Raw genomic sequence first — 26150 nt, 5'->3', positions numbered from 1 at the left:
AGTCCTGGCTCCCAGCAGCCACAATCTTCCTCCCACATCCCCTGAGATCCCCTCCCTGCCCGGGAGCCCGGGGAGAAGGGAGCTGCCAGCAGTGCCCTCAGACACAAAGCAGAGCTGGAGAGGCTGGAGGAGCTGCAGCGTGGGCAGCAGATGCCCGAGGCAGGGAAGGGGAGCTGCCTGCAGCCACATCTCTCCATAGAAGGCAGGGAAGGAGCAGGTTTGTTTCTGCAGGAGGAGAAGAGTTATGGCTGCGAGAAACGGCGGCTATAAATACCCCGAGGACCCAGGAGGTCACCTGGGAGACACCCAGACCCTTTGCACGTCTGGGGCAAAGGTGGCAGTGCCACACGTGTGGCACTGTGGCCTCCTGCCAGCCACTGCGGGGGAGGATGTTCAGTGCACCCAAGGGGGAGAATTGGGGGGCCCAGATCCACAAACAGAGCCCTGCCCTGTGCCCCTGTTTTAGGGCCTGAAGGCAGCAACCTGGCCCAGCCTCTTTGTTGGGAATTAGGGCACAATTTAAGCTCTGCAGGTGCTGCACACCAGTATTAGGATTGTGCAAGGAACGGAGATATTGACCCTGAGGGGACTCTCAGGGTGCCCCTGAGCTCAGGAAAGGGCTCAGCTGTCCCCAGTCTCTGTCCATGTGACAAACACCAGGAAGGTTTTGGATATGAGATGTCTGTGTCCCTCACACCTCTGACCCCAGAGACCTTCCCAGTGGGATGCACTCATTGACTGGGAGCAACCGTAGCACTTTTTCCTGGTGGGATTCTCCCACTGGCAGCTGTTCAGCCACCAGGAGCCCCAGAGGGGAGCACAGCCAGGTTAAATTCACCTGTTCTCCCAGCTCTGAGCTTCTCAGGATAGAGGAGGCATCACCAACATTCAGTCCAGCACCACCCTGGAGACCTCACCCACCAGCAAATCTGCTTGAACCATTTCCCATCTCAAGTTTCAGCTGGAGAAAAGGCATTTCAAATAATTTCTCCTCTTTTGAAGGGGCTGGTCCCTGTGGACGACTCGGCAGTAAGGGCGTGAGGAGGATCTTGCCTGGCCTGGGTCCCAGTAAATCACAGTTCAGAGACAGCTAAACTCCATTTTATGATTATTAACCCCAGCACTGCTCATTTGTTTGGCCTGTCTGAGGCTATATTTAGTGATGGGTGCAGGCATGGCCAGGGGAGAATTGTGTGCAGCTGTTAAACACAGCCCCCCTCCTTCCCAAAAAAAAAGATTAAAAATAAATAAATAAATAAATAAGCTAACAAAACAGGAAGACTATGCTTGGAAAATGAGAAGCAGCTGTGAAGAGGAGGGATGAGGTGTCATACAGGGAGGATTGACTTAAAACCTTGCAGGAAATGTATGAGAAATTTCCCGGCCACTTTTGTAATCCATCATCCCCCCCCCACTCCATGTTCCGTGGTGGCTCTTGGCTCCTGTCACAGCCTGTGAGTGCCAGGGCCAGGAGCATCTCAGGCTGGACTCAGCAGGAACAGCCACAGAAGTGGTTGTTTGCTCTTACATTGCCATCAACAATGTCCTGTTGTGCCTTTGTGACATTCCCAAATCACCACAGATGGATTAAATGTCACCAACAGGCAGGTGCTGAACCAAGGGGACTCCAGGGATGGTTCTGGGAATTTCAACAAGGGAAAGCTTTGAGCAGGGGTGGTGAAACGCTCTGAGCATTCTCATGTGCTCAGGTAGTGCAGACAGGACCAGGATGCAAAAATAGAGGTGGAGAAACATGGAGGTGCCTTGCTGAGATCAGTGTCCTCTTCGTGCCCCCTCCAGGCACAGATCCTGGCACAGAGCAGCAGGAGAGGCTGTTCTTCCTCATCGTGGTTCATTTTGGAGCTGTCAAAGAGGGGTAAACCAGGCAAGGTGGGGTTGTCCCTGTGGCAGGGACATGGAACGAGATGAGCTTGAAGTTCCCTCCAACCCAAACCATTCTGGGATTCTGTGATTTATTCTACATTCCTGGAGGAGTTCAGAGCTGGAAGGGGCATTGCGGGGGAGGAAAGAAGCCCTGGTAGCAGGCAGAGTGGCCCTGGCACGGAGGAAACCAGGGCTGAACCCATCTCTTGGCTCTTCCCCAGTTTTCCTGGCAGCTCTAACGGCAGCACTGGCACCTGAGCTGCTGCTGGGGCAGGTGCTGCAGCAGTTTAACGTTTCATCTGGAGGAAGAGCTCAGGGGAGGCAATGCCAGTGCCCACCTCATGCCCTGCTTTGACTAGGGATGCCAGTGCATCAGCTGGCCAGGTAAACCCGAGTGTTGACCTGGAAATCACTCACAGGTGGGGCCTGGGGTCCGTTCCTGGAGCCTGCACCCTTGCCCTTCCACCCTTGCTCGTAGTTTCCTGTTTGCCCAGCGAGTTTGGGGTGAGAAGGGCCTGGCTGGATTTGTTTTCCTGCGGCACAGGCTGCTCTCAGTGAGGCACGGGGAGCTGGCTTCCCCCAGGCTGTGGTTTCAGCAGCTGCCAGCCCCGGGCTCGGCCGCAGTCAGGTGTGCAGCAACCGCACAGGAGCTGACATCAAGGTGCTCATCTGCAAAGGAAGGGGCTCCCAACTGAAGCATCTCCTGCGTGGTCGGCTTGTGGTGACCCAGCCCAGCCCTCCCTGCCAGCACCAAACTCGGCCCCACGCTTGGGTTCTGCACCTGCTGCCTCCAGTGCTCCTCCCAGGGACAGGTCCTTGTTTGCTCCTCAGCCAAGCACGGGCAAAGGTCTGGGGGGGAAATGGGAGAGCAGATTCCCTCTGTAGGAGGTGTCTCAGGGTCACCATGGTTTTCACTCTTCCAGGGTGACAGGAACTGTGAGTCTTCCTCTGTGTGCCCTGGGGAAAGAGCGCTGAAGTCACAGAAGCCCAGAATCCCTGAGGCTGGAAAAGCTCTGAAGGATCATCGAGTCCAAGCTGTGCCCGATGCCCACCTTGTCCCCAGCCCAGAGCTCTGAGTGCCACCTCCAGTCCTTCCTTGGACGCCTCCAGGGATGGGCACTCCAAACCTCCCTGGGCAGCCCCTTCTAATGCCTGACCGCCCTTTCCATGGAGAAGTCTTTCCTCAGAGTCCAGGCAGAGCTCAGCAAGGCTGTGCCCCCTGCTCACCTCTGGCCAGGACCCCCCTGACCTGCTATGGGTCTCTAAGCCCAGGCGATTTTCCTAAAGAGAAAGGAGAGCTGTGACAGTGGCACAGCCCTTGAGAAACTCTGGCTCTGTGCAAACACCTTTGAAACCCAGAACTTCTTTTCCATCCCAAATTTGCAGCAGCCTGGAGGGATTTAACCCCTTGTTTTGCTGCTCCATCTCAACCCCATGTGCAGGCAGGAGAGGGAGAATGTGGGGAGAGAATCTGATTCACTGTGCAAAGCCCCAGCTGGGAGAAGGAGTTTGATTTACCAAGGCCAGAGGTAGTAAAGAGCTTGGACAGGAATTTGCACAAAACCTTTGACACACAAGACATTTCCCTTTCAGGCCAAGACAAACAAAGGAAGGAAGTGTCTGGGACTTTTAAAGCGACCTAGTGGAGACAGGTAAGGGCAGATAAGGGCTGAAGGAAGAGTGGGCTGGGCGAGGGAAGTATCCAGTTTTACAGATTTGTTGGAATCCTGAGTGCTCTGCAAATCAGGCTGAGGGAAGGCAAAACCACCTGGGGAAGGGCCCTTTGCAAAGGGAGAAAGAGGCTAAACATCACCGAAGTGCTGAGCACAGCCTTTCTATTCACTCCCTGCTGTTTTTCCACTGTTTTGCAAAGTTCTCTGTGCCTGAGGCTGACAGGGTTTCGAGGCTCATTAGCTGCTCACCAGCAGGCTCTGCAGAGTCTCCTGTCAGACCTCTCAATTTCTCAGCAGCATCCTTGGTGTAAAAGAGTCTTTGCCCCTTTCCTGCACTCAGGTCCTGTAATAAAAAAAGCAGCTGGAGCTGTTCCTGTGAAAGAGAGAATAACACTCTGTGGTGGAGAGATGGAAACAATTCCACATGATAAAAAAGCTCTTCATTGATGCTGTTCTCTGTCCCCACACCACCTGTATGGGGGACATGAGGGATTCTCCTGTTTCCAGGGCTGGGAATGGGAGCAGCAAGGAGCCTTCTATGGGGCAGCAGTCAGGAGTGGCTCCCCTCTGGCTGTGGCATCTCTGCCTGACTCTGCGAGGAAGCCAGGCCTGCCCCCAGCCTGGAAAGCAATGCCTTTTCCTGGTACAACACCCCTGATCCCTCATGCCTGTAGAACAGGATTGCTACAACATTGTCCCAGCTGAAAGATTTAAAATGCCAGGCTTAACCTTGCCTGTACAGGGTTAATTTCCCTCTCAGGATTTCAGTTTCTCCCTCAAGTCATCTGTTTGGTGACTCCACAGGTTCCCTCAGTGAATCCCTCTGGGAACATTTTGCTCTTTGACCTCAAATCTTTCCCTTCTCCACTAAATTGCTCCAGTTTGTTTTTAACCCTTTATTCCTCGCTCAAGATACAACACAGCGAGATTTGTGAGGAGGTCCTGTGGGATTCCCAGAAGGGATGGAGGAGGATAATTGGTGAGACCCCAGGGCCAGAAGGAGCAGGGGTGGTCCTCAGTGCTGCCCCCACAGACACAGAGTCACTGACCCCGCTCCTTGGCCTTATCTCATGGTGAGTTTTGCATTCTGAGTCACTGAACAAACACAGGGACTGCTCTCCCTGGCCAGGACTCCCAGGGCCCAGAGCAAGGCTTGGGTGAGGTTCCTCCACACGCCAAGTCTGAGACCATGAAAAACAAAGCTGCTGCTACTGCTTTCTGGGTTATTTATAAAGCAAACTGCACAAATAAACCTTTCCTACCCAGAAGGGTCAAGGTTATGAATCCATAACTCTCCTTTCCTATGGGGGGCACTTTGTTTGTGACTCATTCCTGGCCAACCTCGGGGGCTCCCAGTGCACGAGCTGGGAACGAGGAGCTGCTCACAGTGAGGAAGAGCAGAGGCAGCTGAAGGCTCCCTGCAAGGGCTGAGCATAAACCACCCTCCTTCCTTACCACTGAGCCCAGAAAAGCCATCTGTGGGACAATCAAATCCTTTCAAATCCCAGAAAATTGCCTGGAGCACCATCTGGAGGCAGCTCCTGGAAGGTGTGGGCAGAGCTGTGACACCTTTCCCTGGGTGGGGACGTGGGTGTCCCTGTCACCTTTGCCGGGTTGACGTGCCCATCACCAGGGACCCTCCATGAGGACTTCCTATCCCACCAGGAGCTTCCAGGACACAACAGGACCTGGGATTCAAGGTCCCTGAGCTGCAGCTCTTTGTCCTGTTCTGTCTCTCTTGGACCAAGTCTGTTCCTGGATATTCTGCCCAGCCACCAGCTACTCTGGCAGGTGACCCCAAAATGAGGGCTTGCCACACTCAGTCTCTCTCCTATGTTCCTGGGAACTGGGAAGGAGCACAGGATCACATTTTTTTTCCTCCAATCTGTGCATTTATAACCGTGGTGTAACTTTTTCTCTGTTTCTCTGCCCTCCATTAGTGGAGCACAGACAGATCTGCAGCACAGACAGATCTGCCTGAAATTAGGGAGTGTTTCTCCAGAAGTCCTTGGTCTGTTTGGGCTTGATTTGTCATCGATTTTTGCTGGGCTTGATTTATTATCGATTTTTCTAAGATTTTCTTTCAAGGACCAGTCTGACTAAAAGTATCTTCTGCTGGGTTTGACCACAGCTTTGCTATCTTGCTCCAGCTTTCCAATAACACTCGTGCAGCGCTGGGTGTAATTTCCCTCTGCTCTCTGGAAGTGGAAATTATTACATTTTTAAATTCTGCTGATGCTGAGAGAAGCTGTTATTTCTAAGAAGCGATGCTGTGCATGCCTTGACACGTCTCATGTCTCAGCACTCAGCTGCGCTCCGAGCCTTCAGTGAAGAGCCTGGAATAGTTGTTTGGGTGTTTTTTTTTTTTTTTTTTTTTTTTGTTTTGTTTTGTTTTGTTTTTTTTTTTTTTCCAGGGATTTGCTTTCTGTAATCTGATCATTCATGTCGTTCACAAAGACAACTTGATTTTTCAATATGTGATCTGCTTTCTCCATGGCTGATTGAGGCTTCCTGCACAATGAGCTGACTCTTTGTTGCCAGTTCCTGAGGAATTCTCACCAAACACAGGCTTAGAAAACATTTGCCCGGCTGCAGCTCCGTGGCTGCTTGGGGATGCCCACCCTGGGCAGCTCAGAGAATGTGTTTAAGGCTGATGCATCCCTGGGTGTTGTTTTTCTCTTCATCTCCTATGTCCACAGCATTAAACACTTCCTTCCCCTTCAGCCCTCGAGGTTTTTCTCAAAGCTGGAACCCCAGGGGCAGCTTGAGCAGGGCCTCCCTATCACCAGAATCTGCTTATCTGCAGCTCAAAGGAAATTCTGCTTGGCTGCTGTGTTCCAGCTCCGGATGAAACGATGAAATGCCCGCACGGCAGAGCCTCAGTGTGAGGGGCTGAGGAGCGGCTCCCCAGGAAGACTGGCTGGGAAAACAATCAGGGGCTCTCCTTCCATGGGGTCAGAGCCAGCCCGGTGCCATGGGACTCATCCAAGGCTCTCAGGGCAAGAGGCTTCAGGATTTCGGTGCTTCAGAGAGAGGGAGTCAAGGGACCCAACAAACATTTACGTGGGGAGAAACATCTCTGGGCTGAAACATCAAATAAAACCCCCTGGGATGAAATACGATCGCAAGGACTGGATGAAGCCATTAGAAAGTCTGGGCAGGTTTAAGAGCTCACTTGTGTGGAAAAGGGGGAGTTTGGTAATTTCAAGTGTTTCTACACCACTCACGGCGTTCCCCAGGGCCTGGAGCGTGCTCGAGCTGCTAAAAATAAACCACTCAGGAAGGCTCCAACAGCCTTCTCAGAGCTTCAGGTGCTCTCAGCTGCAAAAGAGGAGAAAAAGCCACAGAAAAGAATGGATGAGGCTGTTATACATGCCTGGGTGAGAAATAACCACCTCCAGCTCCGCTTGAGTGAGCAGGGAGCTGCTGTCTCACTGGGGGGAAATTATAGTTTAGAGAAAACAGCTCACCTCTGTCCCTTTGTTTCCTGAAAGCTGATGGAGGAAGATGCAGAATTAGGGAGAGGGAGAGAGAGTTTGTTTTCTCTTTCTAGAAGACACCGCATGTTTTTATTCTCCCTGTTCTTTGTGTGTGTGTTTAGATAAAAGTTAGGACACAAAGGCTTTGCTGGGTTGGTGCCAAGCTAAAGCTCAAGAAAACAAACCTCAACCTTCAAGGCCGAGAGGTTCAGTGGGTCGTTAAAGGCAGTCCTGCTCGCACAGGAAATCACATCATGTAATCTCTTGTTTGGAACTTTGGCAAAGGATAAAATCCTTCTTAGAAGGGAGTGCTGCCATTTCAGAGAGCAACAGCCCAAGAGAAACACAGCATTTGAGGGAGCAGGGATTTTTCAGGATCTGTCTGCAGAAATTCCCAGGCTTCATTCCTAGTTGGGAGAACAATTATTAATTTCATGGCAATTAAAATTACCTTCCTTTCCATGCTATCTACAGAAGCCTCCACCAAGGGAGGTGAGAAGGAAACATTCTCCTGTCCCATCCAGGACCTGTTCCACCATTCCTGATCCAATTCTTTAAGTTCTCAAAAAACACACTTCTACCCTTCTGTTCTGCAGGGAAACCACAGACAATTGTCCTCTGTGCAGGGCTTGTCACAGTCTTGGATACACTCTGGAGTGATTTTATCCGAAGCGTTTCTTTCTCTTTCTCATGGGCCATGTGGAACAGTATCAAAAGCCATAAAATTTTATGTATTTACGGCCTCTTCTGGGAGCACAGCGCTCAGAACATCGTTGTAGATGTAAATTAGCTCAATTATCTTTGCTTGGGATGGTTGGATCTTGCCCAATTACCGTTGCAGTTTCTCATTCTCTGTGGTGCTGACAAACAACACATTTAAGTGCTTGTTCCACTGTTTTCCCAATCCCAACACCACATAATTCTCTCTGATCTTCAGTCTCTGTTTTAAGAGAAACCTTTGGCATTTTTCCTTGACTATTTTCCACCCCCTCTGGGTTAAGGTTCCCTTCTTGGTTTTCTGGCACCTGCTGAGTGGATTTAATCTTACCCAAATTACCTGAAAGTGTTCTATGAATTCTAGTGCATATCTACCCTGTTTTTTCCTTACTACACTGAGATTTCTCTCCTCTCTCAACTATAACCCTCGTTTGATCCATCACCCTTTGAAGTTTTGACATTTCTGCCTTCCTGGCATTACCCTCCATCAGCTTCTTGTCTGCAGAACAACTGAGATCCACTGATTCCTTACACACACAGAAACTCTTCTGTTAATTGCCAGTGAGAACTGCTGCTGCTGCAATCTTATCAAATCTGAGCACTGCAATTTTTCATTACATTTATGCCATGATAGCAGGGCCACGTGCCTTTGGACCAGAAGTTCTGATTTTCCCTCGTGCTCTGGCTTTCATTTGTTAACAACACTGAAAATCCCATGGATTCTCTTGTACCTTTTCCTGGTGGGGCCTGTCCGCCTCCTCATCAATTCATTTCTGGAGTTAACAACAAAGAGAGAGTAAAAAAGAGTGGCTACTCTCTCTGTGCCCTGGGCTGAATCATTCCCAGTCCCCTGGAATGATGAGCAGGTCCTGGATGTTCCAACCACTACAAAACCACCGTCGAGGGGGTGTTTGAATTCAGGGACTGCTCCAAGTGAAGCTGCAGGAGCCATTTCCAGGGATTCACACAGAATCCCTGAGTTATTCAGATTGGAAAAGCCCTCTGAGACCAAGCTGTGCCTGATCCCCACCTTGTCACCCCCACCAGAGCACTGAGTGCCATGTCCACTCATTCCCTGGACACCTCCAAGGAGGCCAACCCCTTCCAATACCTGACCACCCTTTCCATGAAGAAATTCCTCCTGAATTTTCACTGCCTTTTTTTTTTTTTTTTTTTTTTTTAACTTTCCTTTTTGAATTTCCTGAGTTTTTCCTCATTCCCAGATGGGGTGAAGGCTACAGCCCCTCACAGGGCAGAAGCTGGACCAAAAGGAAGAGTTAAGAACTCTGAACATCCCAGCCTCTCCCAGGGCTCCCCACTAGGGTTTTGCTGCTCTCCCTGCCCCAGATGAGCCCCGGGTGCTCTGGAGCTTCCCAGCCTGGCTGAGCAGCAAATGCTCCGGGTTTATCACCCCATCAGAGCAGTTGGAAGACAGTTGAGTGTCTCTGGGGTGCTGATAGCAGGGAAGGCTTTGCTCTCAGAGATAAGCTGCCCTCCCTGAGCAGCCAGGGGAGGCCGTTGGTATCTCAGTGTCTTCCAGCCCCTCCAGACACACCCTGGGTGCTGGGGATGGCGAGGAGCTGGGGACAGTTAACCGAAGCCCTCACTATCATCTACGCTCTGCTCCCTGGAATCGTTTCTCCCGTGCTGATCAAGCCTCTGCAGTGACCTCATTGCACCACCCAGCTGTAAACAGGCAGGCAATGCCTCATGGTTTTGGAGATGGATTAATTCAGGAGAGAAAGGTGCTTCAGGAAGGTGTTTGAAAGGTTTTGAAATGCACAACAGCTCCATTTTCTGCTTGAGTGGCTGCCCAGGAGAGAAAAGCATCACAAGCATCTCCTGTCAGGCCTGGGGGGAACCAGGAGTGTGTGGAGTGCAGCTATTCCCTGCCAGCTCCAGCCAGAGTTCCCTGTGTCACCCCACAGCAGCAAATCCAGGCTCTGGTGGTCACCCAGCACTCAGGTGTGAGCAGCGCAGAAAGTCCAGGCTGCTTTTATCCAGAGGAATCAGTCAATCCAAGCACCACTATCAGAGTGAGGAAGAACCAGGGTGTGCACAGAGGCTGCACTTCCAAAGCATTTGGAAACAAGGAGAGCAAATATTGTGGTGAGGCAACAATATTGGTTTCACAGTTTCTGCCTATATTACATTAAAAAGATTTTCTTTTTCATTTTAAATGCTGCCCAGACCTTCCCTTGGGCCCCGCTCAGCTCAGAAGGATGAACACCCTCCCCAGGCAGCTCTCTAAGGTCCTGCCCTGTTTTCTTCCACGGGAAACCACCTCTTTCCCAAATATAGATATTATCATCCAAATAAAGGGGAGTGGGGTTGGAATATTGTTAAAAAAAAATCCAGCTGCGAGGCAGAAATATAAAAGTGTGCAAAAGCATTGCTCTTTTTCATAGGCTGGGGGGAGAACGGCACTGCAAAAACCCAGCAGGGTCATCCGTGGGGAGCCTCTGCCATCTGCTGGCACTGAGTCCTGCAGCAATGCCCGTGCTCGGGAGAAATTGTCAGCGAACAGACAGGAGGGGAAATGGGCATTTTTGAAGTTCCTAAAGCCCTTTTCTAGGAGAAACATTGCCTGTTTTGGTCTCATCAAAGATACCGAGGTCATAGAAAGGTCTACATTGGAAGAGACTTAAAAAAGTCATCCAGTTCCACGCCCCTGCCATGGTTCCACCAGACCAGGGTCCTCCAAGCCCCATCCAGCCTGGCCTTGGACACTTCCAGGGACAGCCACAGCTTCTCTGGGCACCTGTGCCAGGCTTTCAGCACCTTGAGAGCAAAGGATTCTCCCCTCAAGTTTCCAGGCAGGTGGAGACCCCAGGTTTTCAGCCAGGGATTTGTACAAAGCCATGAATTAAACACCTCTGTGAAAGGGTTGAAGGTTAAAGATTTATAAAGGTTTAAAGTCTGCTTTTGCCACCTTCTTTCCCCGGAGAGGTTTATACTCCTGATGGGAGCAGCACAGCCTATGGGAGCTGAAAAGGTGCAATAGGAACTGTGACAAACAGAAAACACCTTTTTGCCACCTGTCTTCTTACTCACAGAAGCCTCACCTGGACTTGAAGGCCAGTAAGGAAGTTATAGACAATTAACAGATGTTCAGCCAGGACTCAAACTGTGGCAGGGAAATTCTGCAGCCACACCTCAAAGTATTTTTAGTTCTGGCCTTGGCTACTCAGATGGAGCTTCTTGAAGCTTCCCAACACTGCAGGCAGTGTTTGCAGAACAGCATTTCCAGGTTCTGCCTTTCCTCCTCCATGTTGCAGCTCACTCTGGTGGTCCAGAGCCCCTTCCTTGTGGCCCAGAATCAGCTGAAGAAACTTTATTATAAACAGGTGATTTTCTGGACAAATAAACCAGGATTTCTTTTCAAACCAGCTCAGAATTCGACCAGTGTTATTTGATGTAACAATGTTTTTAAGCCAAGGACTGTTTTCAAACCACCAACAAAAATATTAGTATTATTTTTTCCTCTGCATCTCATTGCAGTTCTTTTGCTTTTCCTTCCCACCATTTATCTTTCACAACACCAAGCCTTGCATGTACTTCCTATTTGGCTTCTGGTTGGTAGTTTTCTCATTTGCTGTTATTTTTGACTTCCATCCAAGCTTTGTATGATATTAATAGCTGTTGCACAGAAGTGTAATCATCCTCAAACCAGCCCTAATATTAGCAGAAGTAGCCAAGAACTGTTGTCAAGGCCTGAGGGATTAGAGCAGTGAATTTTCTCCTTCATCCTGTCAGTTCTGCCCCAGCCCAGGGAGACAAAACATCTGCCCAGTACCAATTCACACAGCCCCATCCTGGCCACCTCAGGCAAGAGAGAAGCAGCTTAGTCAAGCCCAAATGCACAGAAAGATGCTGAAAGAAGATGCTGACAAGAATTAGATGTTACCCATTGTCTAATTAATGCTTCAGCCTAATCAAGATAGAGCAATCATTCATTGTTCATCCAGCAGTGCTAACACTAATAGCCAAATTAATCATTTTCTATTAAAGGTTGTCATCAATAGACAAAAATAAACACTGGGGATAAAAGCATCTACCCTGCTCCTCCAGCAGTAAATTCTCCTCCTTCCTTTGCACTGCTGCAGTGACTCATCAGCATCCTGAGGGGGAAATAGTGATGGGTTTTTTCTTCTTTGCTGGGAGGAATATGATTCTAAGGCTGGTGGTTTCTTCCTTCTCTGTTTAGAGTTTACTTGAGGCTACTTTTTAAAATGTATTTTCTACTATTGTCTCCACTGGAATCTTTCTTCCTAGGGCTACAATCCCCCGTTACACCCAGACATACCACGTGTCCTGCATTTTACCTGCTTTTTTTTTGCCACTTCCACTGGTTTCTGTCACCTGCCAACACCTCAGTGGTCAGCAATGGCTTCCTGGTGAGTTGCTGATATCCCTGGGGCCATCTCCAGCTCAGCTATCAGCACTTTCTGCTCCTTAGGGAAGGAGTTGGGATTTACCCCAGGCGCACCCATACCTCACACGAAACCATACAACTGCAGTTGCCATCCCCTTTTTGCTGGGCAGTTTCTGTGACAGGCAGGCAAGAAACTCCAGCAAAACTGCCAGGGCAGATCCAGGCAAGCCCTGGGGACAAAGTTCTGCAGAGTCACAAGGAGCCTTTGGCTCATCAATGATAACGGTGATGTCACGTTTCCATTCTGATCCTCCATCACCTTACACCAGATATTTGCTAAAAGCCGTAACCCCAAAGTCCTTTTCAGCAGGGACAAGGTCCCCAGGGTGGAGTCCAGCGCCTGCTACTCTGACCACAGGGTTCCCTTCCTTCCCCAGTGTCATTTTATGAAGGGAAGGTGATAACTTCCAGACAGGAAGAAGATACTTTCATTTTTGGTTTAAACTCTCCCAGTTTCGTTTCACCCTAGATAAGTGGTTTCATCTCACTCCACCCAGGAGAGAGCTTCCCTACTTAAGGCTCAGTCCCTAGCTTACAGACTGTCCTGCCCAGGATCTGTTGCTGAGTGGAAGAAGTGTAGCCAAGCCATCATTCCTCGACAGTGACATGTTGCCTGCAGCAAAACTGAGGTGAGTGCACAGCATTCCTTCTTGTCTCAGCTCCCACAGCCTGGAGGGACAGGGCTCAGCACAGCAACCTGGCTCAGAACCTCACCATGGTTAAGGCTGGAAAGAGCCTCTGAAAGTCCAAGGTGCTGCATCCAGACAGCTCTGGAGTCTCTCTGAGGGTGGAGACTGTACAACCTACCCAGGAAAAATGTGCAAGGCCTTTCTTCTTCTCAGTTAAATTTCCTGATGTCCAGATGGAGCTTCCTGGGCTTGTTTGTGCTCTTCTTGCCCTGGCACTGGGCACCACTAAAAAAGCCTGGCACTTCTTTGTACCCCCCCTTCAAGTATTTCTACAGCTCTAAGGTGCTTCTGAGCCTGCTCTTCTCTAGGCTGAACAGTCAGCTCTCTCAGCCTTTCCCCACAGAAGAGACACACGAGTCTAACATCTTCCTTACCTTGTTGGGCCCTTTTCCGAGCCATTACTTCACCCTTCAGCTGAAGACACAACCCCACAGAAGGTGAAGAAGCTTTCACTGTGTGGGTAGGGCTGGCTCTACTCTCTTTTTGCAGCCCATGCCAGGGCCTTTGCCTTAGGTGAGGGAGCACTACATTCCTGGCTTGCTGATTTCCAATGGGAAGGCTCACAGAGAGCTCCCTGAAAAACGGGCTGATTGGAACAACAATTTGCAGGTTCTTTATTAGCCTGAGTGCAAGGGATGTGTTGAGTAACTGGAGAAAGTCTCCTCCTCCACCTCCCTTCCTCTTTTCCTGCTCAGGGTGGGCATCCCAGCGTCCACCCTTCAATAACTCACCATGTCCTCTTTGTAGCAAGGAGCAGCTGAAGGACAAGCTGGATGCCCTTCAGTGTCACTTCACCTGGATGTTGGGTGTTGAATCTTGCAGTCCTCTGCATCTCCTGCAGAAGTTGGATGTTGAGATCAAGCACACAGCCCACCAGAACCAGCTGGCCCTCCTGGGGCTTCAGGCATACCTGCACCAACTGAATAACCAGAGCAAGGAAGCTCTGCAGAGCCTCAGAGCTGCTGAGGAACACAAGGAAGAGGAGCAGCTGGCATCTACTGCTGGCTCTTTGATCACCTACGGGAATTATGCTTGGATTCACTACCTTCAGGGTTCCTATCAGGAGGCTGAAACCTGCCTGGAACAAGTTCAGCAGCTCTGCCCAACTCCTTGGGATGTGCGGCTGATCCCGCACATCCAGGCTCAGAAAGGCTGGTCCCTCCTGGCTCTCAGAGCCCGAAATGGGGAACGGGCAAGAGAATGCTTCAACGTGGCCTTGATGATTGAACCACAGAACAGATCTTTCCGTACTGGGCTTGCAATGGCTTTTTATTCCTCCTGGAATTTCTCCTGGCAACCTGATGTTGAAAGAGAAGTCAGAAACCAGTTGGAAAGAATTGTTGACGAGCAGCCAAATAACTACAGAGCCAAAATATATTTGGCCAGGCTACTTGAAGAAGTAGATAGGGAAAAGTCAATTGGCTTGGCCGAAGAATGTGCAGAGAAAAGCTCTGACCCAGAGGTCCTCAAACTATCAGCTTTGTTCTGGATGCCACAGTCGACCGAGCGAGCGCTTGAGATCATCCAGCGAGCCCTGCAGCAGGACCCAGGTTACCATCTTCTCTACCAGGCCTTGGCCAACTGCTACAAGCAACAGTGGGTTAAAGCAAAGGAGGAAGACAAGGATAAGATACGGTGTAAAGCCATCAAGGACCTCCAGAAAATTGTGCAGACACATCCAGACCTTGACCTTACACTTGCCAAGCTTCAGTTGGCAGAGTTCATTGGTGCAAAAAACTCAGCACAGGAAAAAGAGATCTACATGGAACTGCAGGGGAAAATCAACACCCTGAGCCTCAGATGCCGTCAAGCCCTGAGTCTCTCCTGGGGAAAGTACTTCCTCTACCGAGAGAGATCCCAGAAGAAGGCAAAAGCCAAGTTCATGGAATGTTATAACATTCCCTTGCAGACAGATCACAGGCGGGACTGTGGGCGCAGACTGGTGAAGATGGCTCACATCTACCAGAGCAAGGGTGACACCGACACTGCCAGCGCCATCCACCGCTTCCTCCAAGAGGCCGACCGGCACTGCCCAAGGAACCTGCTGCACTAGGTTTAGATGATGAGGATCAGCCCACAGAGTAGGGCATGACTTTTGCCAAGGCTAGAAGGCCAAAAGGACTGTCTGGCTCTGCAAAGCAGGCCCATCCCTCACATGGACCTGGTGGTTCTGTCAGCTCCTCACGTTGTCCCATTGCTCAGCCGTCAAATCCAGGCCCACTCGTGGGTAACTCAAGTGCCCAAAGCTTACACACGCTGCTGTGTCCTGCTTCTCCCAGAGGGAATGAAAACAAGAGTGAAGAATTTGTCTTACAGGATCCGGGCACAATCTTCTATAGGTGTGGACTTGTGTCTCTCCCTTGGAGCTGCCATTGACCAGAACCAAATGCTGATTAGGGCAATGTGAGAAATCAACTTGTTAATTATAAGAATTCTACCATTTACAATGAACGAGGAGGTGAATTCCTCCACAAGACCAGTGAGGAGCCATGATGAAGGTGAAGTCTTTCTACACAGGACACAGATGGTCACTGGCCTGTCCAAATGCATTAAATTATGCTGATTAAGGAGCCCACAGGGGTGATTTTATCTGCATTAATCCTCAGAAGCCCACACATGCCTGCCCCTGCCTGGATATAAACCAGCTTTCTTGTACTGGTTCCCACCAAGAATGACATTTTCATCCCTGTTTCTGAAGCCAAAATGAGGCTTTTAAAAATCTTTGCTTAATAAATATTTCTCTGTGTGATTTCTCCTTGCTGGTGTCTTCTTGCAACCTGAAGCATCCAGAGCATGGAACACCAAAGATCCGCCCTCTCCTCACTCTTCATCCCCCCAGACCCTTCCCACTTGGAATTTGTGCCCTTACCAACAGGCACAGGTGGGCACCCCCCATCCCAAGCACTGCCAGGGTCACCTTTGTGCCCAGCAGTGTCCGAGTGGGGGTGGCTTCCCCAGATGTCCCCAAACCTACCTGTTCCCACACAGGAGTGCCACAGGGACCAGGGCAGATGTCCCTCAGCAGGTCCCACCAAGAGTGACCATGTATCTGCTGCAGTGAGGAACAGGTAAGGACCTAGTCTGGGAGAAGATGCTCCAGGAAAGGACCAAGTGTGCCCAGAACCAGAATTTGGGTAAGGAGAACACATCTTAGTGCCCCTCTCAGGCATACCTCGTGTGTCTGAGAACCCAGGGGCCAGAAACATCCCCCTGCTCGGGGGCTCCAGCAGTGGGTCAGCACCAGTGTGCAAACACTTCACCCCCCAGACCTCACAATCAAGGGGAAAGAGAAACACCCCAAGCCAGCACACCCACCCCGGGTATTTCGCTTCCCAACACAACAGTGGGGATCCAACTTGTCATCCTCCTTCGTCCCCTCGACCCAGGAGCCACAGCCCAGGGCAGCATCCTGCCCCCAGCAGCAAAGTTGGCTGGGATCAGTCCTTGGGCAGGAGCTCCTCAGAGAGCAGCCCCTCAGCCTCCAGTGAGGCCACACATGCCTGGGTGAAAATACACAAGTTAAAGCCACAAGCCAGGGAATACAAAACCATGGGTTGTGTAAAACTTCAGGATTTACTTAACTGCACAGTCAGGACAGTTTTCCAAAGCTCAATAAAAACAGCTACTTGATAAACTCGTGTGTGTTGCACAGGTGTCTTCACACAGCACTGGGCAAGGTCCTGGGAAAGCAGGACTCCCACCCCCACTGAACCACCCTCCCTCCCCTCACCAGCATGAGCAGCACTAAAATTCCTTTGGGCTACCCAGGAAATCCTTTGGCTTTGCATCTACATCCTCCTCTACGGAATTCACCCCCTGCAAACACAGTACCAGGAAATGTTCCTTTAGAGAAGCTACAGTCCCTCGGGCAGTTCCTTGAAGAGTGGCTTTTGCCCACCAACCCAGTCCAACACTGCCATCCTCAGGATTGCAGCTGCACGACCAGCCAGGTGGAACAGACTGTGCTGATGGAAAGCCTGGATTCTGACAAAGCTCAGACACTGCTGTGCCAAGAACTTCCTACAGAGTCCTAAAAACCCCAACCAACTGACCCTTATTTTGTGACTGCTCTACTTCACACAGGGAGGAAAACAGATGTTAGTGAAAATGCCAATTCTCTAGAGTTTTTTTAGTGATTAACACTGAACAAATTCTGCTTGTTACTGTCTTCACCAATACTACATTCAGCACAGCATTAGATAATTAAAATAAATTGCACTATAAAATTCCATTAAAAGTATCAGTTAAGCTGAAAGATAAAAGGCAAAACATTATTTCATGTAAGCTGCCAGAGGCCACAGAGACAACCTGTATTTCTTCTACTGGTGAGCATTGGTGTGCAAATGCCAGGACAAGACCAACTCCCAGGTCTTCACTTCAGCATAGGAGAGGCAAAGAAGTTACCCTGATGCCCAAGCTGGGTTGTTGACTTGCTTTTGCTCCCAAATCTAATTCAAGAGAAACACAAGAATATCAGTTTGGAATTCTGGACACAGAGAGCCAACACTCTCCCTTTTCCAGGGAACATTCACCCGCCTCCCAAACAATGTTCCTCTCCCTACCATGAGAGGATGTTTGTTACCCAAATCCGCTGCTCCCACAGCACAGATTAAGGGAGGGTTCACTGAGTAGTAAGTGCAGGCTGCCCCCAAATGTCTCAGTTCTCCTAGAGTACCTAAAACCACCTGCAGTCATTCCAAACATGGCATGACAACACCCCCTGGCACTTAGCACTTACTTGGGGGTGGTCTTGCTGAAGGTGGAGCGGACCCTCTGGGACAGGGAGCTGGATGAGGGCGTCTTGGAGAGCTGATGCTCCGGGGTGGTGAGAGGCCCCAGGATGCTCACTGCCAAAAGAGAGCAGCACAGTGTGGGGACAGCTGAAGTTTTCTTTGCCATGCAGAGAACATCAGGCATTCCCTGGCATCTGTGAAAAGCACTAGACAAATCTGGCATTTCCTGGCACAGTTTGCTTTTTCCTCTGCCTCCATGAAGCGAGGAGTGGCTGGCTCCCAGAGCCTTGCAGGCTGCTTGGATTGAGGATTGCTGGTTTTAGTAACAGAGCAGAATGCAGGATTACCTTGAACCTCAGGTGTCCGTGGAGTGGAATAGGCATTGGTGTTCTCAATCACGTGTGCTGGGTCAATGTTCTCCTGCTCCACCATCATCAGCTGGCTCCAGTAGTCCATGGGCAGCAGCAGGAGTCGCTCCACAACCTACAGAGACACCTGTGAGTCACTGATCACAGAATCATGGAATGATTTGGGTTGGAAGAGAGAAAAATCACCAAGTTTGTCCTACCTTGGGCTGACGCTTCGTGTCCTGCAGGAGGGTCATGGGGTCAGGATCTGGTACCGCATGGGCGACTATTGTGGGGCCAAAGACTTTGGCCAAATTGGAGATGTCCATTTTAGTGTCCGGGCTCTGAGCCACCCTGCATCAAAAGAAATTAAGAAAGAATGTATCACGAGTGAAGGGGGGAAGCTACAAGTCCCCTGTCCCACACACACTTAGCCTCTGAGTGAGCAGGTTGGTTCCAGAATAAAGACTTCATGCTCACAAGCAGTAACCAGACCCAATTAGAAAAAGCACCAGTGGGGTAACCTTCCCCTTTCAGATCACAGAATGGTTTGGGTTGGGAGGGACCTTTGATATCACCTGGCTCCAATCCCCCTGTCCATCAGAATGTACCTCTGCAGGTGGACCATGAGGAAAGCCAACGTGTCCCTATTGGCCTGAGGAAGTTCTCCAACTGCTTGGTACATAGCAGCAATGCTGTTGTCCTCATCCGGGATTTCTAGCAGGGAAAAATAATATTCAGACCTAAGAAAGTGCTCCCAGAAGCTGCAATTTTCCCCTCACAGGCACAGCTACACTGAGAAATAAAGAAGCCAGGAACTTCAAGTTGTGCTAATAATCTTGTATCCTACCCACTTAGAACTCAGGCACAAGGGCTCCACAGAGCACCAAGGCCTGTTGGTTCACTTGACAGCAAAACCACAACCACTGAGCCTCAGGAAAGAGCTGGAGATGTCACACAACAATTCCTCACCTGCAGCTTCCATGAAAGTCTTGTTTAACCGGAAAGTGAGAAGGGGTTCTTTCAGGCTGCGCAGGAAGTCCTTGAGAAGGCCGCAGATGGCGTGGATATCGTCCACTTTACTGAGCAAAGGAATGTTCTTTGCTCTGAGAAACTTCTCCTTCAGTTCCCTCACAGTCTTGTCACAGCCAGAGACGCGGTAAATACCTGTCTGTTGGCACAAAGCTTGGCTCAGAGGAGGAGGTCAACTGGTTTTCTTCCATCCTCACCTTCTCCCCACACCTCAGTCACCCACTAAGCAGCACAATGCACACCATAAATAAGGGATATTTGGGTTAAGATTTTGCTTCCCTAACACCACAACCCATTTCATTAGCACTGTTTCACACCTCATTTTCTTCCTACCTCATGCAGCCCTCGTTGCTCAATCTCATTAACACAGTGCACGATGATGGAAGGGATCATTGGAGGAGTAGAAGGGACAAAATCCATTAAGGTGCCCTAAAAGGCAGAAGGGAAAGTAAAAAAAAAAAAAAAAAAAAAAAAAACTATGGATTCAGTCACCAATACATGGAAAATACTCTCTTAGGAATTCACATCAAGATCTATGGTCTGAAAACAAGAATTGTTGCTCTTCTCAGGACTGATGAAGAAACATCACATCCATCAGCACAACGCTGCAGTGCCTGCCCAGAGCTGCCACCTTCCCCACTCAACGCCCTCCTACCATCACACCCCTACACCCCCTCCCTGCCTGTGCAATGATGCATTAGCGAGCTCATTAGCATGTCATTATGCAGCTCTGAGCAACAGGAGCTTTGCTGGGGAAGGCAGCCTTGGAGCTGAGCAAGTCCCAAGCCAGGGTGGCTCCTCTGGTAGCCAGCCCCAAGCCCGGGGCACAGACCCACCTCCCCGATGCGGACCGGAGTGCCCGTCAGCGTGGGGATGCAGGGCAGGGGGCAGCGCTCCCGGCACTCCGGGTGAGCCACCACCCGGCAGTCTCTGCACTTCAGAGAGATCTTCCCAAACTTGACTCTCTTTCCACAAGGAACACACGATTCTGGCTTGATAACCTGGTGATCCAGAGAACACAGATGAGAGAGATTAGTGCAGTGTAGTAACTCAGCAGGAATTAAACTGGGTAACAGTTCTGTGATCCATACAGGTAACTGGTACAGGTCATATTGACCTGAGACTAATCACAGAATCATGGAATAGCCTGAATTGGAAGAGAGCTACAGAGATCATCAGTGCAGCTCCCGGCCCTGCACAGACACCCCAACAGTCCCACCCTGTGCATCCCTGGGAGCGTTGTCCAAACTCTCCTGGAGCTCTGGCAGCCCTGGGGCCGTGCCTGTTCAGTGCACAACCCCCACTCTGGGAGAAGAACCTTTTCCCAATATCCATCCTAAGCCTCCTTTGACACAGCTGGCAGCCTCTTATCACACACATTTCAAGATGGAAGGAGATGCTTTTCCAAGCTCCTCCTGCCTGTAGACCCACCGTTTTTGAAACAAAGTCGTGCAGCCTCACTCCGCTGTTGTGCTGTGGGGTGCTGGAGCCATCAGTGTCCAGCTTGGACTCCAGCTGCTTACTGCCTATGCTGGACTCACTGTTCCAGGGCTGCAAAGGACCTGGAAGACACAAGAGGAAAAGGCTGGAATCACCCTGGGCCCCCAAACACACGAGCATCATAAATTAGAAGCAGCTCCCAGGTCCTGGCAGGAATAACGAGCATTTCAGGATAACCGGTATAGATGAGTCAGGACAGGACAGGGATGTTACACCTACCGCTCTTCCTCCGGCTCCTCCGAGGGTAAGGCACAGTCTGGATGGTAGAAATGGCTTCAATTGGGCCACCATCGTTGGGGACCATCACAGTGGTCTTTGCTACTATGGATTCATTAGCCTGGAATGACAAATACACCAGTGATAGGAATGCTGTGGCCCTGGAAAGAGGCAGGAACTGTGGCCAGGTGTACACAAACCCAGCTGTTACCACTATACCTGGTCTGCTGTGTTGCTGATAGATCTGGATTTCTTCTGAGGAGCTGGGGGGCCTTCGGCAAACTGCCTGGAAGAGCGCTGAAAAGAGAGCACGTTCCTGTCTCAAAGCAGGAATTATGTTCACTTGGCATTACACTGACTCAAGATGACTAGAAGGACTGAACACTTCATGCATCTGTGGTGTGTGCTGGCAAGTCCTTCAGGGGTACCTCTGCTTCGTGGCAACCTTGGAGGTGCCAGGAAGAATTAGGGAACCTCTTTCAAATAATTTTCCTAGTCAGCTTTATAATTCAGATCAGAAAAAAAAAAAAAAGAAACCTGACCTAAGAAAGGAGAACAAAAAAGCCCCAACAAACCCATGAACTACACACACAAAAACCAGCAATTAAGCAAGTCCCAGACTCTTCCCAGCTCCACTAGGTGATGGTTTCAGGCTCTTTCTGTATCTTCTGCAGATTACAGCAGAACGAGTACAAGCTCCTTTACAAAACAGAAAAATGTTAACTTCCTACACCATTTTCCCCTAATCTGGGAGCTGTTAATAATCTCCCAAGTGTTTTCTTGCAAACCCCAGATGGTAACCGCACAGGATATACAGAACTCCACTTATTTTCAGTAAACAAATAATGACATCAGACCTAAATTTCAATCTAAACCCCCACAGCAGCAGCACAGCCATGCCAGGTCTGACTGTTTTTAGTGGCTCAGAGGTCACTACAGGTGGCTGTGAGGTGACAGATGGTGGCATTGTGGCAGCCAGGGGGAACAATGGGAACTATGTGACAGGAACAATTGAACAATACCCGCTTCTCTCTCCTCTTCAGCCTGACAGCTTTCACCACGGAAGAATCCCAGTCCTGAGGGAAAGACACAGCATTGGTTAATGGTAAATACCACACAGCCCCTGGCCAGGGCTTTCATCAAATTTTAGCCAACAGCATACTCGGGAAATACAAATCAGCTCAGCCAGGTTAATATCCCAGTAATCCAAACACAAAGGGTCTCTGGAGATCAACCCCCTCCCCTCGGGCTTTACAGGGGAGGAGAACTTCAGAAATGGAGTTACATTACCAGTGAGTCATCGCTCTTGTCAAAGCTGATGTCTGACAGAATTGAGCCAGATTCATCTATTGTAGACAGCCTAAAAAACAAAAATTAGAAGAAGCTTGTATCAGTTTGGCTTTCAGTCAGTCACGGTTCCAGAACAATCCCACTGACTCAGAAGAGCCGTATTTTAAAGTGGAACAAAAAGGGAAACTGTTGACATGGATGCAGAATGTGTCACAGGGGCCCACAGCTGGATTGATGCCTGACACCTCAGATAAAATGCTGTTTCCCTACCTTTTGTTGCCTGCACTTCCCACAGAAGCCTGTGGCCTGTTCAGGAAGGCGAGGACAGACTTCTGCTCCTCGCTGAGCTGGATGCTGCCGGAGGCATCACACATGAGCAGCTCCCGAATCAGCTGGATTTGCCGCTCCTGTGAGCGCAGATAACATCAGCAGCTGGATACAGTGTGTTTAATTACTGTAAGACCCGACTGAGTGCTTGAGATACCAGAGATAAGCTCTCAGAACTTGTGTCAATGGACTGCTAATGGCTGCAGACAGGTAATGGCAGCTCAGACAGATAATGGCAGCTCAGCTCCATCAGCAGCCAGTCTCCTTTCCCAGATCAAAGCAGCAGGCTGCTCCGAGAAGCCCAGCCAATTCCTCGCTTTTTATTTTTCCTTTCCTCCCCATGACTGCCAGTCCTTATTTGCCACTGATCAATGCAGTTTAATTGCCTTGTCTCCACACTCTCAAGAGCTGACGGGTAACACAGGAATTACTCACCAGCTTCTCACAGTCCATTTCAGCTTTTTGCCTCCGTTTGATCTCCACATCCACCTGATTGCGGGCGTGTTTCAGTTTCACGTCCAGGGCACTGCGCTCAGCTTCTGTCTTCATGAGGAGATCTTTGTACCTGCTGAGCTCCTGCTCTATTTTCTGCCATTTCCTCCGGTTCTCCTCAAAGTTCTTGGCTAACTGAATAAACTCTGGGGAGAGAACACGAGAAGCCTTAGCTGGGCAAGCAGAGGAGCAGCTGACAGCAGGTTCACAAAGAATCACAGGATTCCTGAGGTTGGAAAAGACCCGACCTCCACCTTGTCACCCAGCCCACAGCACCACGTCCAGTCATTCCTTGGACACCTCCAGTGATGGGGACTCCAAATCTCCCTGGGCAGACCCCTCCAATCCCTGTCTGCTTTTTCCAGGAAGAAATTCTTCCTCCTGATGCCCAACCTTCTCCCAGCTGAGGCATGGAGAACCCAGCCACACAAGAGATGTCCATGAGTTCTTCCATTTCTCATTTTTTTTCTTCCTGTCAGCACCAGCCAGAAGAGCTGGAACATGAGACAAAGCCAGTTTGCTACAAGCAGAACGTGGCCCTGCATAGAAATTCAGCTGGGACTTGATATTCCTCCACAAAGGAAGAGCCCAGATCAGACTGGTTTTAGCATCTTCAGCAGATTCTTCAGGAACAAAACTCACGGCATTCGTTTCCTTCGCTCAGAAACTCGGCCTGGCGCGTGAGCTGCTCGTACAGACCCCGCAGGTTCACCATGGTAATCTCCATCCTCCTGCCAAAAAACCACAGCTGAACAAGCAGCCCAGCCCTTCCCTCCCACCTCCGAGCAGAAACCAGCCCAAAGGAAAGAGAACCAGCCTCAGAGTTACTGGCTGTAATGCTTTCGGGCGGGTTTGAGAAGCTGCACGAACAAAACTCATGTTTTATGGAGATATATGCATCTACTTTTTCTCATTGGGAATGAAAATCCACAGCTCTCCATGGTTTATGGACAACAGAACCTTGGAGAGAGGCAGATTTGCCCACCTTAGTGCTTCCAATGTCCCCCAGCACAGCACAGTGGCTCAGAACCCAAGGCAAGATGAGGGATCCCAAGTCCTTCCCTTCTGAAAGGATACAGAACACAGCCCATGCCCTGTCTACAAATAACTTGGTACTATCTAGGCCACTAAAAACCTGCAAGTTTTCAGCACTTTGTAAGATAAAAATAGGAGCAACATTCCGGGGAATTTTAATACAGTTTTAAATTTAGCTGCATTTTAACTTACAGCTCCTCCTGCAAATAGCTGTTAAAATTCAACCAGTCAGCACATTTCTCCCAAACAGCAGCAACAACGGCATAAACAGAGGCAGTGAAGGGGAAAGTCTCCTGCTCAGCAAGACAGAAATGATTTCACAAATGCGAGAGGTGGCTGGGGCAGGCAGGGCAGCCGGGGCTGGGAAATGATCCGGTGCTGGAAGGCTTGGGAGCGGTGCAGGGAACACAACCCGCCAGCACAGAAGGCTTCGAGGTACCTGTTCCACAGGTACAGACTTCACAGGCACACCGATACCTCGATACTTTAATAGGTGCACTGCGAGGCGTGGAAAGAGCTCTGCCGTCGTCGTGCGAACTCACAGCGCGGGGCACGCCCAGCTCGGTGCCTCAACTACCAGCACGAGCATCACAATCCCCGCGACCCCCGAGGCCGGGAGGCCGCAGGGACCAGCCCGGCCCGTACAGCGCCCTTCGAGCCGGGCGACTGGGGCTGCGACAGCACCGGGATAAAAAGGGCCTGGGCGGGTTCGGGATCCCTTCCTCTCAGGGTTCCCCTCAGCCCTCCGGATCCCCCGCACTCCCCCGAGCCCCCGGTTCCTCCCAGCCCGTCCCCGCACTCACCCGAGCCCCTCAGGCTCCCTCACCTGGGCCGCGGCTCCGGCCCCAGCGGCGCGCGCAGCCCCAACGGCCCCGCGCTCCGGTTTGAATCCGCGCCGCCAGCCAATCCCCGCGCGCTCCGGCTACCCCCCCCCCCTCCCCTCTCCCGGCCTCTCATTGGCTGCGCTCTGCGGGCTCCTTGAAGCCAGCCCGGCGCCATGTCTGCTGAGGGCGTGGCCTGCCTGCTCGGCGGGGCGCGGCCGCGCGCCCGCTGAAGCCGCCCAGGCGCCATATTTGCTGATGGCGGCTGGCGCCAGCACGCGCTGCCTAGCAACGAAGACGCCGAGAGGGCCCGGGAGCCTCAGGCCTGGGCCTGCTCCTTGCCCACGGCTCCAGAGGGGCTGTTCTGGGCAGGAAAAGCCCTTCTCAGGCCAAACCGGGTTGTTATTTCCAGCAAAGCCACTGGCACAGGGCTTGTGTGGGCCTGAGCACCCCACGCTGGTTCTGCAAAGGGTCAGTGCAAGCGGCTGGGTGCAGCGGGGGAGCGTTGAAATTCACCGCGAGGCTGTTTATGGGATGTTGTCACTTGAGAAATATGATGCCTTGCCTGCTTCTCGTCTTTAAACCTTGATTTGAGGAAACAGCCGGCAACTTGTGCCAAAGGCGAAACCCATTTCAAGCCATGTATGAGTCTTCCCTGTGCAGACGTTTAATATGCAAACGGATAAAACCCAAACCCAACAATTACACAAAGAGAATTCACATAATCATAAAATAACAACGTGCTTTAATCTTTTAAATCTGAAACAAAACAGCGGGTAATTGAAGAATGGATATTAGCAATTAGAAAGCAGAACTAAATGCTGAAAATTGCGCAGTGGAAAAGGGAGTTCATAAAGCAGATTGCTCTCATCATCCAGCTGCTTTGTTGGAACTGCTTTATTTAGGGTATATAGTTTGTTTTAACTTAATAATAATTAATTTGTAATAGATTGTAAAAAGCCTCAAGATCTTTGGGAAAGTAAACATTACTGATGCTTCCTTGAAGAAGGGAGCCAAAATTATCCACCTTTATAGGGGAACTGAGGCCTAGAAGAGACACATCCTCAGAGCCAATGGCCACGCGAGAGAAAGGTCCTGACATTGATATATTACCTTATAGTACAGGAAGTCACCCAAAATCTCAATTTGCCCCTGTCTGGGAAGGAGCTGGAGGTTGAAAGTTACACCTGGCCCTGCCAAGAGCCTCTCGTGCAGGTACATCCCCCATTTGTGATGAGGCTCAGCTGTTTCGGTGTGAGCCCGGGGCCTCCTGCAGCTCCTGCCTGTAATTAAATCTTCACAGCTAAGATGTCTCTATTGGCAGATCGTATTTATAGGCAGGCAAGTTGTTTTAGTGTCGTTCTGAAGAGTTAAGGAGGCTTTTGCTCATAAGCAAATTCTGCTCTCTTTCAAATTGTCATCCACGATCTCATGCCAATAAAAAAACCAGCACATTATTTTAGATTATTGCCCCCGCGGT

General features: G+C 50.4%; 2 protein-coding genes across 9 annotated transcripts; one reads left to right on the top strand and one right to left on the bottom strand.

Annotated features, from left to right (window-relative positions):
* The first annotated feature begins 2183 nt into the window (after nt 1–2183).
* Nucleotides 2184–15615, top strand: LOC128801579 (interferon-induced protein with tetratricopeptide repeats 1-like). 5 transcript variants are annotated; one of them, XM_053967576.1, is made up of 5 exons: nt 2184–2268; nt 3478–3536; nt 12029–12150; nt 12686–12817; nt 13625–15615. In XM_053967576.1, exons 4-5 carry the CDS (start codon nt 12795–12797, stop codon nt 14928–14930), a joined length of 1329 nt encoding a protein of 442 aa, XP_053823551.1. In that variant the 5' UTR covers nt 2184–2268; nt 3478–3536; nt 12029–12150; nt 12686–12794; the 3' UTR covers nt 14931–15615. The 5 variants fall into 5 exon arrangements, 3 of the variants coding, with proteins under 3 accessions (XP_053823551.1, XP_053823550.1, XP_053823549.1); XM_053967575.1 differs by having other exon boundaries at nt 2189–2268; nt 2808–3536; XM_053967574.1 differs by lacking the exon at nt 2184–2268 and adding an exon at nt 2836–3413.
* RACGAP1 (Rac GTPase activating protein 1) lies at nt 2753–24754 on the bottom strand. Of its 4 annotated transcripts, XR_008435208.1 has the most exons (19): nt 24676–24754; nt 23457–23545; nt 22758–22960; nt 22266–22402; nt 21996–22065; nt 21728–21781; nt 20925–21002; nt 20709–20826; nt 20421–20551; nt 19826–19990; nt 19323–19418; nt 18930–19128; nt 18569–18674; nt 18179–18311; nt 17958–18093; nt 17616–17724; nt 17186–17325; nt 3807–3930; nt 2753–2841 (listed from the first exon to the last, which is right to left on the bottom strand). XR_008435208.1 is itself a non-coding variant. In XM_053967499.1 (17 exons), the coding sequence occupies exons 2-17, from the start codon at nt 23539–23541 to the stop codon at nt 17250–17252; spliced, it is 1896 nt and encodes a 631-aa protein (XP_053823474.1). In that variant the 5' UTR covers nt 23542–23545; nt 24676–24754; the 3' UTR covers nt 17104–17249. The 4 variants fall into 4 exon arrangements, 3 of the variants coding, with proteins under 3 accessions (XP_053823474.1, XP_053823475.1, XP_053823476.1); XM_053967499.1 differs by lacking the exons at nt 2753–2841; nt 3807–3930 and having other exon boundaries at nt 17104–17325; XM_053967500.1 differs by lacking the exons at nt 2753–2841; nt 3807–3930 and having other exon boundaries at nt 17104–17325; nt 24653–24733.
* Between the last annotated feature and the right edge of the window lie 1396 nt (nt 24755–26150).

Source organism: Vidua chalybeata, chromosome 30 (assembly GCF_026979565.1).
Source record: "Vidua chalybeata isolate OUT-0048 chromosome 30, bVidCha1 merged haplotype, whole genome shotgun sequence".
NCBI lineage: Eukaryota > Metazoa > Chordata > Aves > Passeriformes > Viduidae > Vidua > Vidua chalybeata.
The sequence above is the reverse complement of the archived record's forward strand: the minus strand, read 5'-3'. Positions and strand labels throughout refer to the sequence as shown.